Below are 16747 nucleotides of genomic sequence, written 5' to 3'. Positions count from 1 at the left end.
TGAGGAGTATGTGTGTTTTGTATGAAGCCTGTGCTTTACAGGTGTTGTAATTGTCTTTCATATTCTGTCTCAGTCTGCCGTGAGTGCTTTCTGTTAATTATTGATCAGCACACAGTTACTTGGAATAAATTCCAGTGTTTCTGCATAATCACACTGCTGCTTAGTCGTGCCATTATGTTAAGCCACATCATTAGAAGCCATCAAATTTACTTTGCTTCTTTGTGATCTTCTGCTCTTGTGCAGACCTGTGCTAGTACAGTATGATTTAGGCGATATTTTAAACCCCATGGCTCGCCTTTAAGCAGAAGGCAGCTCAAATTCAGACTTTGATCTCTTTTGTGTATTTCACCTCCTGTCACCCTCTTGTCACACAGACTTTTACAAGCACACAGGAGCGGTGCCACAGGCCTTGTCTTTTTGCCCCACCTCTGATGAACCATGCAGCCAGCTGTCATGTGTGAATGACGCTACTGTCACCATCCACGGCACAGCAGTGTGAAATGGCAGGGAGTGGGACTGCAGACTGGGAGAGGGGGGCTATTTTGAACACTGGCACTTGCATGTTAAGTAGGAGCTGGCAGCACTTGTGTGCACGAGCTCAACATTTGCACCCATCTCTGGAAGTTTGCCTGAAGGCTTGGCATGTTACTTCATACGTCGCTGTTGTCATGTGAAAGCCCTGTCACCTGAAAGTATATGGGATGCTCATGGTTTCACAGACAACATCCATAGTAAGTAACTGTGAAATCAAAATGCATCCATACTAGTATTTTTAGGTATATATTTATCCACGTGTTAAGCTGGGGAAATGATTTGCGTCCACATTAGCATTAGCTTTTTATTCACCAGCATGAATATGCAAACTGTACAACACCTGACTGACTGACAATGTAAGCCACTCTTACACTTGATTGGACTCAGTCAATGGGGCAACAGTTCACCTAAAGACTACTGAAGATGTTAGTGAAATGTCTAAATGGTGTGAATTCATCTAAGCTCTGCTAGTTGGACACATGGCCTCCATGTGTTTTGAGCTCTGTAACCAATCCTCTCCATTGGCACAGCTTTTTTTGACTAGCTGGCTGGGAATCATTTCCTCTCAAAGCGTGTATTGTGTAAACACTAGTTTCTCAGTTGTTACCTTTCAATCACAATTAGTCATATTAAATGACATCTAAATGATCAACTCAAGGTGACAACCACTTTCCAGAGATTTTACACTTTTTACATTTTACACTAATCTCCTCAAGAGATGTAGATTTGAGTTTTTGCAGGGTAAATTTGGCTGCTACCTAACAACTGGTCCAAAGAAAAGTACCTTGAAAATCAGTTAACGTACCGACAACCTTTTCTGATCTCTGTCCTATGGTAGTTTATTGTTACATAACCTAACATTACTCTCAGCCAGCTATCCATGCAGCTCCAGATGTGCACAGACGGCAGGTCAGCTGTCTATCTGCAGGAGTTTGGCTGAGGCTGGTACAGTCTTCACTGCATTCCAAGTCGCAGCCAAAGTTTTTCTAAAGCCCTCTACATATAGAGCATGCCGTAACGTTCTTTGCTAGTGAACCCTGTCTGAGTAGGCATGTCATACAGATGAATTTCATGACCTTATGTGGGTCAATGCATGTTGAGTGGATTCCCCTCTTTGTGCCAGATCTCTCAGTCGGCTGTCTGTCTTTACAAATAGTGTCGCCTCTTTCTCTGCACACATGCGAACACTTGTCTTTGCTTGTTGACTCCTTGTTGCTGGAGTGAAGGGAGAAAGCACACCATCTGCAGACGATGTGCTCGTGCTTTTTTTCACATCAGTTACAAGAAGAGTAGGAATGAGTGATGAAGATACGAAGCTTCAAATATGAAGAGGATATATAGACTGTGACATGTAGGGAAATTGAGTCAGACTTAACATGCCTTTACAGCAGTTCAGATAGGCCCTGTAAGTAGCTTTCATAGATTTTTTTTTGCAGTACAGGACCTTTGAATAGGCCTGTCATGATAATTATATTACCAACTTATCATATGTTATATGAACACAACATTTTTAGCCAACACAATGCCCAAATCAACAGTAGGATTTGTCCTACCATTACAAGACTTGGTTGCAGTGGCTGGTTTTTCACTGTGACTTAACCCAAAAAATAACAAAAATCAATCATCCTGATACACATTTTGCTGTGACCACATTTCTGGTCACACTGCATCTATTTTCAACAGCAAACCAGGAAAGGAATGAATGACTCTCTAGATCCTTGTGCCAATTATTTATTCATTATTTTAGTTTTTGTTAACAAAGCGACTTACAAATTAAAAGTTTGTTATTGCTTTGTTATATTATCATCATATCAGTAGCATAAACAGATCCTAACATGACATTAATATAATAGATTTCATACAATAGCATGTCATGATGATGGTAATCACTTAGTAAGTATTCAGACACCAGTTCGTTTACTGGTCCCAGTAAGACTAGCACTGACTGAGTCTGGTACCAAAGCCCACGCTCACACTGTGGGCACTCTGTGGGTCGATCCGCTCTGACCTTTTGTGGGCGGTGGTAGAGGCTTTGACTGCAGCAATGCTATGATTTTGTGCAGCTACAAAGGAGAAGAAATGTCTGGCATTTTATCTGCTGCATCTAATAATGATGCACCGTTTTTGATGAGGTGCTACCTTTCATGCCAGAAGACTTGTTAGGCAGCGTTAATTAAAAATAAAAAAATGGCACAATGTTAAATTGATTTGAGGAGCTGGCAGCATTACTCTAGGTAATTGGAAATAAATACTGACTGAGAATAACAGAAATGAGAACATGAAAATATTAAGTTCAGACAGCTTGTTGCTGACTTTAACTTGAATTATGGGGAGTCATAAAAAACATGAAAACTACATTTAAAAACGAAAATGCAACATGGAAAATTAATAACCACAAGATTAAAAGAAATGCACTTTTTTTTTTTTTTTTTAACAGAAGAATAACTAACATACAAATAAATGTATTGGTGCAGATTAAAAAAAAACGTGTTGCTTACAGGGCACCGTAGTAAGAGCCCAGTTATGCTTGGAAAAGAAGTAGCTCGTATGATGATGAATATGTTGTCAAGTATTTATGATCCCAGCGGTCACACTCAAAGACCGAGCTGTCGTACTGATGAGTGAGGTGTGATTGTGTTTAAAAGTGGGAATAAGACAGACATTCCCTCCCGGAGAACGTTTATAATGTTGCACTTAGTTGTTGACGTGAAAAGTGAGAAATACTCATGTCAAGAATGAAAAAAGGGCCTGTCAGGAGGTTCCCTTGTCATCACACAGCTGGCCAAGCACTTCTGACAACATTTACTGGCATTCTCCTTGGTAACCTTTCCAGAAGGGACCTGCCCATTGCCCAGTGCATGCTGGGATGCCTCCAGCTGTCTCCAACCAGAACCCTAAACTGGTAAGGCAGCTGGAAAGACATGAATGGATGTTGCATTGAATTGCACTATGCTGAAAGGTGTTTACCACTTGAGGCAAAATAATAATTCCTCTTGTCGGATTTAACCTCACGTATATTGTTTGCAGTACCTGCTCAGAAAATTGTCAGCTCTCACCGTGTAGCATGAGGACGGTTAAGGTGTGGAAGTGAAGTAGCAGGTTTTGATGACTGAACAGTGAAAGCTTTGAATTACTCCTGAGTACAGCACTCTCCTCTAAACATATGTGCCTGTACTTGTTGCAACTCTGCCAGTCATTCAGGTTAAGTAATTGATTTCTAATTTATGGCAGGTGTACCTCCTCTGTTGCCTGCAGTTTTTCCTCGCCCCAAGATACCAACCCAGCTGGCTGTGTTCTCTAACACAGATGCAACTGAGCTACCATTAGCCACTTTAGCAAGTCGTAATCAAACATTAAAGTTACCAACACGCTGTGTGATGGCATCCACCGAGGGTCTTGTTGGTCAAACTTCTTACTCCCAAACACAATGGGTCTGCATGTCTGGAGACAAATTAAAGTCTGAGACCAGCATGAGCCAGGAGGCAGGGGGAGCAGTAGGCGAGTGAACTGTCAATCACAGCTGTCAATCAGCAGCCGCTCTGCAGACATCAAAGCCTTTTAATCTTATTAATAGAGCAATAATTTCTTAACTGGCTTCCAGCACACTTATTAGTGAGTTACACTTAAGCAATTGAAAGCATAAGGACTTTGAATAAAAAAAATCTATTTAGTCGATTGATTCCAGCTATTTTGGGGGAAGGGAGGCGGGGCTAGCATCAAGCAGCTGTCAGTTTCATTGTACTTTAAAGTACTTCGACACTGGTCTCAGTTTTAAGCTGCAGTAATTGGCTGAAACAGGTGCAGTTCATTGAAGAACTTAGTAAAGGTAAATCTTTAAATTCCTTGAAGAATGGCAGAAGTGAATGTCTCTATATCTTACCAGGTTTTATTTTACACCTCCAAGCTTATAGCATCCACAAAGTACAATAAAAATGATTTTCACTTGATGACGTGTCTAAGAAACACCACCCTTTCACCACTCCTTTTCCTAATAATGTTCTCTATGACCGGTATAGATTCTGAGCTTAGGGAATGGACTATTATACGCAAACCTGTTGAGTCCTATATTAGTAATGTTACTAAACAAAGCCATGCAGTTACAATAGTGCAAACTGTCAGCAATGTGTTGCATTTAGTTGGTAAAAATGCATAAATATGTTTTTATGCTTGGTCCTGATTTGCCACCAAGTCTTTTTTACACTTCTGGTGCTACAACTCATAAACCATGAGAAAATTGGTGAATCTATTGGTATATATCAGAAAGAATATTCAATCAGTAGCATTGATTTCACTTTGATTTCATCAAAAACCTAAATGATGAATGACTACCTTTAGAGCAGTCTAAATCATGACTCAAAGTAAGTATCTGTGTGAGGGTTAGAAATGAGGAAAATAATTTCAGAGCTGGAGCTGCATAATGTTGATCAGCTTAACTCACTTGTCAGCTTGTAAACACCATCTGTGAACAATTTCTGTATAGCATGCTTTTTGATGTTATCGTTTAGGGGACTTTGCTTTCCTCCAGCCTACTGTTGGTGATATTGTTCAAAACATTTGCTCTGTTGAAGGTTAAATCTGCACCAGCAGTATAGTGGTCAACAGTGCAACATCATTCTTAACCATAAAGTCTGCAGCACCTCGTTTACCTCTGTTTATCCGAGTCAGCAAGCTAGGTGCTGTTGTGTTTTTTTCATTTTGCCCACAAACTCAACAGTGGCAACAGCCTCTGATTTAGTGTGTGGTTTTGTTGCTACTTTGTGGATGAAGGCCAACAATAATAATGAGGAGAAAAGGGTTTGTTGTTTGATTGTGTCGTTTAGTAGACTCACTGAATTTGAGCAGAGATTGTTCCCCATCTCCTGTCATCTGCACACCTGAAATATCAAGCCAGCTAAATGTCTCGTCCCTCATCTGTCATCTCTGGGAACGAGATGTTAGCTGCTCAGACGGCTAGCCTGTCTCACCCGGCAGATTGATCATTCCATCTTCAAAAGCAGTGGAGCAGATTTCACCATAGGCATTATTTGGATAAATTGGACACATACCATTTTCTTTGGCATTTTTGCTTTTATTCAGATAATGCTGTGGAGATGGTCAAAAAATATTGAGCAAGAGAGCAGGACAATGACACGCAGCAGAGTTCCAGTCAGCCAGGGGTTGAACCCGGCACATAGCCGCTCGTTCATTGAGTCAGCCCCCACATATTTCAAGTTCTGGAAATATCTCAACTAGATTTTTTTTAAAGGACAAAAGTTGTTAATGCTTAGAGCTTTTCTGTCTGTAATGTTGCTGTGTATCTAAATCAAGCCTGTTGCCCTCTCACAAACATCCTGGAGCACTTCCTTTTAGTTTTCCTTTTTTATTGTATATGTTGCATTTCTAGATTAGGAACATGTTTCCTGTTATGTTTGTGCATTTGCTTCTTGTGTGTGCTTTGTCCTTAGAGGCCACCATATTCTGCATATCATCGGCTCTTAACCTGGTTTGCAATGATGTTGTTTGGAAGAGTTGTTTCCCCTCCCTCTGCTCCCTTTCTGCGTACCTCCTCATTGCCACTCCCTCCATACATGTACCAGCAGCACTGGAGGGAGTGCAATAAAACAAAGACAGAGCAAGCAGAACCGCAGGCAAACAGCTGTAGCTCAGCTCTTAATGATCCTGCAGGGCTGAAGCTTGCATCTCTGAGTTTAACACCAGCATTTGACTCATAAATAGATCTGTTTCTTTTTTGCTCCGTCTTTGTTTCTTTCTTTTTTCCACTGTTTATTTTCACATAATCACAATGTATTTGTTTTCTTGTGAGGTGTTCAACACAAGTCTACTTACACAGCTTTCTTTGCTATTGTGTGCAGTACTGTTAGGTTATTTTTTCATTAAAACAAATAGGCCCTTGTTGTTTTTCTCTCCATCCCTGTCATCCCCTCTCTTTCCCTAATGAATGAACTATGTGTAAAAATACTGTGTAGTAAGCATGGGACCCTCGCCACCCCCAAACCCCACCTTCCCTCAGGAAACATTTACACACACACTTGCTCCACAGCGACTCTACACAATAACACTTCGACTGTCCAAGGACACGGTGTTCACTGGAACGCACACACTGTACTGTACAAATTTACAAGATTGCTCCCTTGTACACCAGTAGGAGTAGCATTTAGGTTAAATCCACAGAGCTGTGTCAAGTTTTTTTGTTTCTTTTTTTGTTGGCGAAGCACAAATGTAAATCAGGATTAATTGAGTCAAGTAAAAACACATCCTGCCAAAGTGTACTCATTAAGAGCGGCATTTAATTACGACTGATTTTCAGGATACAGTTGAACAGCATTAGTGAAAACCCGACAGCTGGCATGGATGATGGAGAGATTCACCTTGAAACCATCACAGCAAGTTATTACATACCATGGTTACAGAGCAAAAGCAGATGTGATAACAAAAAAGAAAGCATCACAATTTTGACATAAGAAGAAACCTAGTGTGCCACTTCTTTGCTTGACAAAAGTCTCTGTAAAGGCCTCATTCTTATCTAGTAATGTGTCTGCTTTTCTACACAAGTATAAAAATTTTGGTGCGTGCGTTGTCTTTTCTCTTCATTTGGATTACAGATTTTTTTTTATTATAGAACTGATAGCGTTTAGGTCTTATTCATATTGCAAAATGATATGTTTATGTATAAAAAGTTATTTGCTTTACATCTGGTTCACAATTCTGTGACTTAATTTATGAAAAGCTGAGGAAATACTATAGTATATATCTGTACTTCATGCTGTTTCTCATCTCTTTGAAGTTATGTTTGGAAAGCCCAAATTGTATTTTTTGCATCTGTACGGACACAAAGTTTCACATGGCATAAATTTTTTCATCCACTCTTGTCAGCAAAGGAGTGCATAAGCAGCCCAAAATGCAAGACTGTGCTGACAAACATGAACATGTCTGTTGTTAGAATACCATCAATCTATCCACCCATCAGTTATACCAGCTGACTTTGCGTGAAAAGCCGGGCGCACACTGGCCAACACAAAGAAACTGACAACCATGCACGCTGTCACTCATATCTACAACCAACTTTTAAAAAAGCAAACAATTAACCTTAAATGGACGTCTTCAGACTATGGTGTGGAAGCTCTATTAGGTACAGGTAGAACATTCAAATTCAATGATTGTCCATTCCTGGATTACATTAATTTATTTGCGTTCATTTTCACATTTACAGTTTTATCTTGAAACAGAATTCATAAATGTATACGCACAAAGCCATTTATAGATACACTTCACATTTAAAAACAAGGATACTTTGCCATTAATGCATTACAGCAGACCAATTAGCGCTGTGCATGTGAGCTTCTCCACAACCTCTCAGGAATATGAAGGTTTGGAAGGAATATTGGTGGTGCCTGAAGTGAGGGCTTGATGGTAATGAAAGGTCATCCTCATGCAAACATGGACTCTGCTCTGTTTTTAACAGCAGGATTTGCACAGCATGTGGTTGTTGGCTCTATTGCACAGCAGTAATTAGAGTGAAGAAATTTGTTACAGACGCATGAGTTGAACATTACTGATGCTCCCATCCTCCGCCTCAAAGGCCCAGGATTTGATTCCTGGTAGTGGCCCAGCATTCGTGGGTCTGAAGGCAGATGAAGATTCTTATCTTTGTTGCTGCATCAGTGATTCATATTTGTCCTTCACAGACCAGAAGTGAGGGAAAGGTAGCATGGATTTCCAACATGTTTCTAATTTCATTGAAGCATTACATGGAGTAGCTCAAAATTAACAGTGGTGTGTTCTACAGCATAAAAGAAAACATACATTCCTCAGTGGCATAAAAACTGACTCAAAACAAGCAGTAAAAGTACACTTTTATAATTATTACTCATCCTCTCCTTGTTATATTAATGCCAGAAGTGATTTAGCTAGGCTTCTTTGTATCACTCACAAGCATTTCAAGCTTGCAATAAATGTAATTGGACTGTTGTCTTCTTAATATTTAAAGACTAGCGGAGCAGCTAAAAGATTGTCATATGGAAACTGTTGATCAGTAGCGAAGGTATGACCTTTTATGGCTAGCTTCACATGGCTTGTGCGTTCAGATTTCTCTGGTGTCTGAGATTTTCATAAAACAAAATGACGTGAACACACAACCCATACACGGAGTACACAGGCATGTTTTTGTCTTTGTGCACACAGAGCTTCATGCAATTGCATATCCTCATCCAGTCAAACTTTGTTAGTGTGTGTCTACATGTATATATTGTATGGACGCAGGGCTTGTTGCAGGATCAGTGTCCAGACAGGTTTTTGTTGTAGAGACTGTTTAGTCTGGATCTGAAAACAAAGAAAATATGTGTTGTGGCCATTCTCATTCTACTTATGTGGTATTGGCTCGCTCTGTCATTTTGACTCATACACACAGTACTTCAGACTTGCTGTAGCATTGGTCTCTAGTGGTAAGTTTCAACATTCGTTTTGACTATACTTGCTGCAGGTTCTGGTTCACCCCAGGCTTAGTAATGCCCTATTGCTGATATCAGGGGAGGGTGATGAACATAAGAATGTGATTTAAACTCATGAGGAGCACTGTGGGAGATGAAGGAGACCGAGGATGGAAGCTCTGAACAGTGAAGCAGACAAGTTCTCACCTAGGTGGGAGAAATCAAAATGCTGAGTGCAGTGAAAGTCAGATTCACAGACAGAGCGACCCGTGTGTAGTAGTAACTCTTTTATGTCCTGAACTATGCAAACTCCTGCATATATTCCCTGTTTATCTATCTTTGGTTCTGTCATTATCCGTCTCTGTCTTTCTCTGCTTGAGTGTCTCACTTCATATCTCAGCTGAGTCTCTCAGCCAGAACAGTGGGTTTGAATGTTGCCCAGTCATCTGACTGGAGTTAGCCCCTGCAACAGTCTGGGATGGCAGCAGCGGCTGACCCACACACAAACCAAGAACAATACTTCCTTTTTGCTGACTTAAGTAGGGGAGCCCGTAAAGGGGCTACAATTTCTGATCCTCTCTGTCAGGAGAGTGCTCCCCAAGGCAGAAACACAAACAGGTCACATAAGACAAGAATACTTTGGAAGTGTGTCCCAGTCCTACACTTCATTATGGAGATAATTTTTTTGTCATTTAGGGATATCCTGAGTTGATCTGCAGAAACGGCGTCGGGACTGATTCAGCAATGTTTCACAGCTATATAAATCTGTTCCAGATACCGTATTTGTTTGAGTTCACTGGTGGCTGTCAGAACCACCGTAACACTTGGTTAAACTAATGTTAGCTTCATAACTAAGTCTGACCTGTGACTGAACTGTAAAGCTTTCAAAATTAATAGGCATCACTTAATGATATGACGACGTATGCCAGCAAGCCATGTTAACGCAGCCACTTGTGCATTTTGCATGTATTTTAAGGTCATGTTCCAACTGCACACGCCTCCTAAAGTGGTGTGTTTGAACTTCAGTGTTGCTGGAGATGAAGGGAGACTGCCTTGATCTTGTCCCAGCCGTCCCGACATATTATACAATTATAAGAAACCATCAAAAGAAATCTGTCATGCTTATTACTTACACTGTCACACACAGTTAAATTGGATTACTGGCTTTAAGGCATGTAAGTGTTAGCTGTGCAGCTGTATTTTGTTGAAAGTAAATAAGTACAAATACAATAAAGAATATCACACACATTTTTGCTACTTACGGATGCAGAAAATAACATGAGCAAGACATGTTTGGTGAATTTTTCATTCATTTCAATATTCACTCGGTGTGATTGTTGTCTATGCTTGAGCATGTGTATTTTGATACTAGAGACAGACAAATATGGACAAAGAACCACACCAATAAAATGAATCCTAACCTTTTGAATTTATTTGTGTTTTGCAGCTCAGAATGTGACTGTGGAGGAGATCCTCTCTTCCTACAAGCAAGCCTGTCAGAAACTCAACTGCAAACCTATACCCAAAGTGCTCAAACAGATACAGGTAAGGCCCAACTTAACACAAACGCATGACAAGACAGGTGAACACACACATAGTTTGGCGTATTTTGTAATTCGATTCGTATTTGTTGGGAACGGAAGATGCTGAAATGTGATACAGTGTCAGAGGAAAGGTGCTGAATGGCAGGGCTAATATCTCCGTGAAATTTTTGAAAGTATAAATTGGAAGAAATTTCAAGTAGAAACGTTAATGAATGAGGAAGCCAATTTCTACTTGAAATAATTTTATTTGCCACTTTTAGTTGAACACCATTATTCGCTCCTAAATCTGTTGTCAGAGCTGAAAGTCATCACAACCCCAGCATGCTGAACTCCTGATTATTTTCCCCCCTTTTTACTATAATTCGATGTGGCCAATTTATCTCTACAGGCAGCCCTTGTATTTGCATTGCTGCCATAAAGTTGCCAACAACTGCTTTTTGACAGAACAGGCTTTATTGGGAGAGTATAAAGAGCTCAAACATTTGTACTAACCCTGCAGGTCTTCCTGAACATCCCCCAGCAAAACCCTCACTACCTTCCCATCCATAGAGACAAAGTCAAATTATGTTTCTTTCACATACAGTAAAGTCAGAGGTCATGTTTTTTACATTTTCACTTTCTGTAAAACAATCCACATTGTCAGCATATTGATTAGAAACAATTTTGTAAATTACATTTTCTTTTTTTGCAAAAAGACACTGGTCCCAGCTCCCTAAATGTTAAGGTTTGACAAAGTCTTACATATTTTCAACTGTTAGTAAGAAAACCAACAATCTGAAGACATCAGCTTAATGGGCAGTTTTTTTCATATTTTATAGACCAACTGATGAAGCAGTTAATCAATGCAATAATTTACAAATTAATAAATAATTAGAATAAATGTTAGATGTGGCTTTTGGTGTAATATATTAATTTGGCAGCATCAAGCTGTAGTATTGATTAAAACAGGTTAGAATATTACGAGTGATACTGTAAATGTGTATGAAGGCTTTAGGACACATACAACAAATGAAATTAATCAAGTTATGGCAACACTAGACTGCACTGTCCAAGTAAGAGCTGAACAGGCAGCCTGTGAACAGTTAGGAAGTCCCAGTAGCTCCACCCAAAGGCCCTTTGTAGTTGCATAGTTTCCTGTTCGTGAGGCTGAACAAAATTTTGTTCCAAGAATTACACCCTGAGCCTTTTCTTCTGGTCATGAAAACTCTTCAGAAGCTTGTTAATGTGGTTTGAGGGCATGGCATGATGCACCATGGCATGACTCTGGACAAGTGATGTGATAGTATCCAGTAGAGGTGGGCCTTGTTCCCTTTTCCCCTGAGGGTGGTTGTTACTCCCGAGAGGCAGGCGAGTTGTTCATGAGTTGTTTTGGTTTTTTTTCCTGCCGTCTCTTGTGGGCTAGCCAGCACAGTCATGTGCCCCATAATCCCTCTATATAAGTACTTCTTCAAATCCAGTGGGGGAAGCCTCGGGGCTGTTTGTTTTTGTATTTCTACCGACCAAGTGCCTTTGTATGTGAATTGATGCACATGCTTGACTGTGTTGGTATAGATAACATGTTCAAATGCTGCCATATGTGATAGTTGTTTCTATTCAATGTCAGATGCATTTTAGAGCAGAAAGTAGAGGAAACATGAATGAATGGGTAGGCAAAACAAAACATGTTCTCCTATTACTGCCCATTTATGACCCAGGCTTAAAGATGCTGGAAAGATACTAGACAATGGTACATGCATACAGTCTGACTAAGGAGACCTTTCAGCAATGATTTCATGACACATTCTTGATTTTTGTGGCCTCAAAAGCGAGGTGTGAGTTTGTCCTGCCAGAAGACAGTAAAACTGACCATGTAATTGTTGTTTTTTAGCAAAGGCTGACAATATTTCCACTGTCTGCCGGGTGGGGGGCACGATTCCCACTACTCTTCTCGCAATAAAATGGCCGCTAACAATATGATAGAGAGCATTTTGTTTCGTATTAATGTCTCAGGCTCCTGTTAAAGTACAACCCTCTTTCTACTATGGACATGGAGCTTTCTTTTGCTTAAATGCCTCCAGCCATCACTGGAAATTATAATGGTTGATGTGATAATGCTGATGCTTTATAACTGTGTATATGCAAACATATGGAAGCCTGTTTCTTGCCTTGTATTTGTGTTTGAACCTGCTGTCACCAAACCAGTTTCTCTCCAGCCAGACTGACGGAATGAAGGAGTTGGCAGTGCTGGGCCTTGCAGCACGGACACATTATCACTTTCTCCTGTTTGCTATGTCACTCCTGCTGAGCACACACCATAAACCCTTCATTGGGCCTCTCCACTGGAGCTTTGCACATTTGTACCTGCAGATTTGCGAGTTTGCAAGTGATGATGTTGAAGGGAAGTGAGACTCAGATGGTGGCGCGTTTGTGACTCAAAAGACTCCGTAAAGAAATCCCCACATGCCTGGTCAGCTGAGAGGAAGAGGTTGGGTTAACATCTCGGCTACTTGTGGAAATACGCATCATTGTGCAAAGCTGCTGCTGTAAGCTTCATTTAGTCTCATGGTTTGGGTACATTTCCACTGGCAGTTGACTAAACTGCGATTTCTCGTCACTGCAGAGGTGCCTCACCTTCTCCACTCTGTCCACCCGCCGTGTCCTGCTTTTTTTGTGATTGCTCATGTTTGTGACGTCTGGCCTCTCTCCATCCCTCCCTACCACTGTAGTCTGCTGGTCCTCTCGTTTCTGCTTAGTCATCCTTGCAGTAACCAGCCACATAAACAGACCAAATGGCTGGCCAGTGAGAGGGGCAAGTTATAGCAAGAGGTGCTCAGCCATTTACTGTTTTTTTCCTCTTTCACTCTAAATGCTTTCTTTATTAAGTCCAACTGGATTGTACACGTGGCGCCTTGCCAGTGGCCCTACAGTTTGTTTGTGTGTCTGTGAGTTTATAAGGGTCACTATTTAGCAGCTGCGTGTTGAATGCCTGTTCTGCAGTAACTCCCACCAGAGTCTTAAAACCTGGACACTTGGTAGCCTTGTGTCACATTTCTGCTGCTGCTATTCCCCCAGGGACTAGTGGTTTCCCTATTATGCAATGTCTCACACGCAGCCTGTGAGAAAGCTTGCTTTTTCTGAATATGCAGAAACATGCTTTCCCTGTGGTATGATAATGTATATCAGGGATGAGATTGTCATAAATTGAAAAGAACATGCAGTAAATTCTCTGCTAAATATTTTGCTGCACCAACCACATGCACTTCTACACCTGCGTCCCAATTTAAGAGATGAACCGTCTACTCACAGTATGACATAAATCCCTTTGTGACCACTTAGCTGTATTCTGAAGTGATATAAAGTGTGGAAATGTCACATGCCTGGGACATTTGTGAGTATTTCGATTCTGATTTTGATGCATTTAGAGGTCACATGATGTAGACAGTTAAAATAGCCACTGCAGCATCTAGATAATGGAAGCCATACATAAACTGTAGTGTTTTTGCTCATTAGCAACCTGAATATGGTGTTAATCACAGAAAATAGAAGTTGTGTGGATGTAGTAATCGTAAAACTGCTAACAGTATTTGTTACGAGTCCTCATTGTACACTTTCTGGTAGTAAACTTCAGATTTTTAAACTTTAAAAGGCAATATACAACACACATGCATCAGGGTTTTAGAAGAGCGGTAACTTTGGCTGCCATACCTTGACTGTTTTTGTGTTTTTTTCTGATATGGTGCAGCCAGTTGCACGTTAACAAGGACCTTGTACCTGCCTTGTTCTCGAGCGGAGGTGGAGGCCACGGGAGGGTTTTCTCATACATCGCCATCTGTCTTTTCCCATATGAAAACTCATGTCGTATTTCTTCCTTGTTTTCAGGCTAATAGTAAATGGGGTTTGCAGGCGGTCCTTAGACTACATGGCTCTGTGGTGTGCAGTACAAATATATCGCGTACATATAACATGCTAGAACCATATATCACCGCAGCATTTAATGAACAAGATCAGAAAATGAAACTCTAGCTTAATGTTGTCCACCCACAGCACACACACACCCATACCACCACTCATGCAGAGGCACACTGTACGTCATGTACTATTTTGGGTTCTGGCAGCTCTGCCAGTGAGGAATTTAAACTGATAAAGTCATTCTCACTGACAGGTGCCCATGGTAATTGTAGGTGAAGATTGACTTGCTGTTAAATTGACCCAAATGTGTATTTGCTTCTGTTTACACAGTCAAAACCTTATGGATGCTGAGTAACATCTAGTTATGTGGCATAAATTATCCTATCCTATTCAGAATTTGTTGACATTTTTAGTGTAGTTATCTCTTCTTATCGGCGCAATTTAGTGTGATATTGTTTCCTGCTCACCGTATTGTGACAATACAGCTTTTTAGATGTGACATTTACCACAATGCTTATGTTTATGGGACCCGTTGAGTCATACAAGAGGCCATGAACTCCCAACTGAACCAACATCAACATTCAGCCGCACACACATAAGTAATGGCAGTGAGGCAGGAGGGCAGGGGTTATGGAGTTCATGCTGAATGGGCTGGGCAGTCAACTAGAGAGAGGGATTTGCTGGTACATAGTTTTGTGGGCACCACTCTCTATGTTTTCTTGTTTGTGTGGGTGGTTGGGTGTGTTATCAGGGCAGGAGGAGAAATAGTTTCTCACCTTCCAATCGGTAATGCTATGGACTACATCACAGAATAAATGATGGCCAAAGTGAATGCACACACATTAACATCAGGTTCAGAGAATTAGCTCCTACATAGAACAGGCTCACCATTTGAGTGTTCAAAGCACATTTAAGCCGTATCTTTAAACCGTGCATTTTAATGATCCTGTCAGATGTGTATTTTACTCTATTCTTTTATATTATAGTTAGTTAGTTTTCATACTTGTCTCGTAGCTGCTTTGGCCTGCAGCCTAGCCCATTTAAGTCGCTGCATTTTTGTCACTTCAGCGTTGGTCACAGTTGAGTCACACTTTGTGGTTGATGAGGAGCACAGAATTGATGAAAATTTGATGAAATAACACAATTTTAAGCTTAGTTTTATGACAAGAAAAAGTTAAAAATTTTATAATTCTACCAGTTTTCACAGTTTCTGGCTCTGATAAGTGGTAGAGTGTTGATGATTCTTTTTCAAAAACAACATGCTCTTCAAGCCTGCTTGTGGGTTTGGGGGTTCAGAGGGTTAATGGTCTTGAGAATTGTTTAGCCATGAACATATGCGTTACCTCTGCTTTACACAGACTCACAGCCAACACAGCATAATCCCCACCCTCAAATGTACTGTTTCTAGCACTGGAATGAAGAAATATTGAAGTCCATCTCAACGTACTTTTGTAGTTTCCAAATGAATTTTTGTGGTTTTAAGTTTAGTTTCACTCCTACATTTGTGCTCATACTTCTGATTACAGAACCTTTTTTCAATCTGCCAAACACGTTGAGCCATAACAGAGCTGTGCTATGTCACTGCTAATGCAAACCAAACATTTTATTCTGCCTCTGCTTTGTATTAAAATTTTTCTATCAGTCGAACTAAGGGAAGTATTCTCTTGTGCAGCAGCTTTATTGGAATGCAGTATTTCAGTGGTGTAGCAGAGCTTCATCAGTGATAATGACAAAAGCAGGCACAGTGAGGTGTTAGTTGAAGAGCTGTAGACAACAGCTTTAACAGCAGTTTATGCAAACTAACCCATCTCCAACATGTCATCAAGGCCTGTGTCTCAGCTTTCCATCAGTGTCCCACTCACACTGAAAAACTGGTCTTAGAAATGACATAGTCCTTTATGTAATATACTGCTCCAATTAAAGTTGCCATCATTAGGGCTCACTCAGCAATCGCCTTCAGTGCTTCATGAAACTCACTAGTAGAGAAATATTCCAGCAGTGCCTTGACCTAATGTGTGCTGCTGATAATTTTCTTTGCAGAAAAAGTTTCTTAGTTTGCACAAGATCTGTGTTTTATCTCCAGCACTGATTTGTTGAAATGTCTCCTGTGTGATGTGCACATTTGAACATGTGAAAAGTTTGCCTCAGTGGAGAAGTCAACTCCTGACGTTCCTTCTTTTTGTTTCTGCAGGAACTGAAAGACCTGACACAGCGAAATGAATGCTTGGATCTAAAAGGTAAGCACCAAAAACCACCACAACAGTCATACACGATCCTATGTATTCTGCTTGTGGGAATCTGTAGCAGCCTAGAATGTCATATTGGAAGATAGGTTTTACAAATGTTTTACCTTTA

At 40.5% G+C, this 16747-nt stretch overlaps 1 protein-coding gene across 1 annotated transcript in view; it reads left to right on the top strand.

Moving 5' to 3' along the window:
- The window catches only part of ppp1r37 (protein phosphatase 1, regulatory subunit 37), a 45083-nt gene that overhangs the window by 8256 nt on the left and 20080 nt on the right, over positions 1-16747 (top strand). The window contains exons 2-3 of the mRNA XM_023273750.3: positions 10408-10505; positions 16584-16629. Of these exons, the coding sequence (XP_023129518.2) occupies positions 10408-10505; positions 16584-16629 (144 nt within the window). The remainder of the gene's footprint in view (positions 1-10407; positions 10506-16583; positions 16630-16747) is intronic.

Source organism: Amphiprion ocellaris, chromosome 7 (genome assembly GCF_022539595.1).
Source record: "Amphiprion ocellaris isolate individual 3 ecotype Okinawa chromosome 7, ASM2253959v1, whole genome shotgun sequence".
NCBI classification, from domain to species: domain Eukaryota; kingdom Metazoa; phylum Chordata; class Actinopteri; family Pomacentridae; genus Amphiprion; species Amphiprion ocellaris.
Note: the sequence above shows the minus strand (reverse complement) of the source record. Positions and strands in the feature narration are given on the sequence as shown.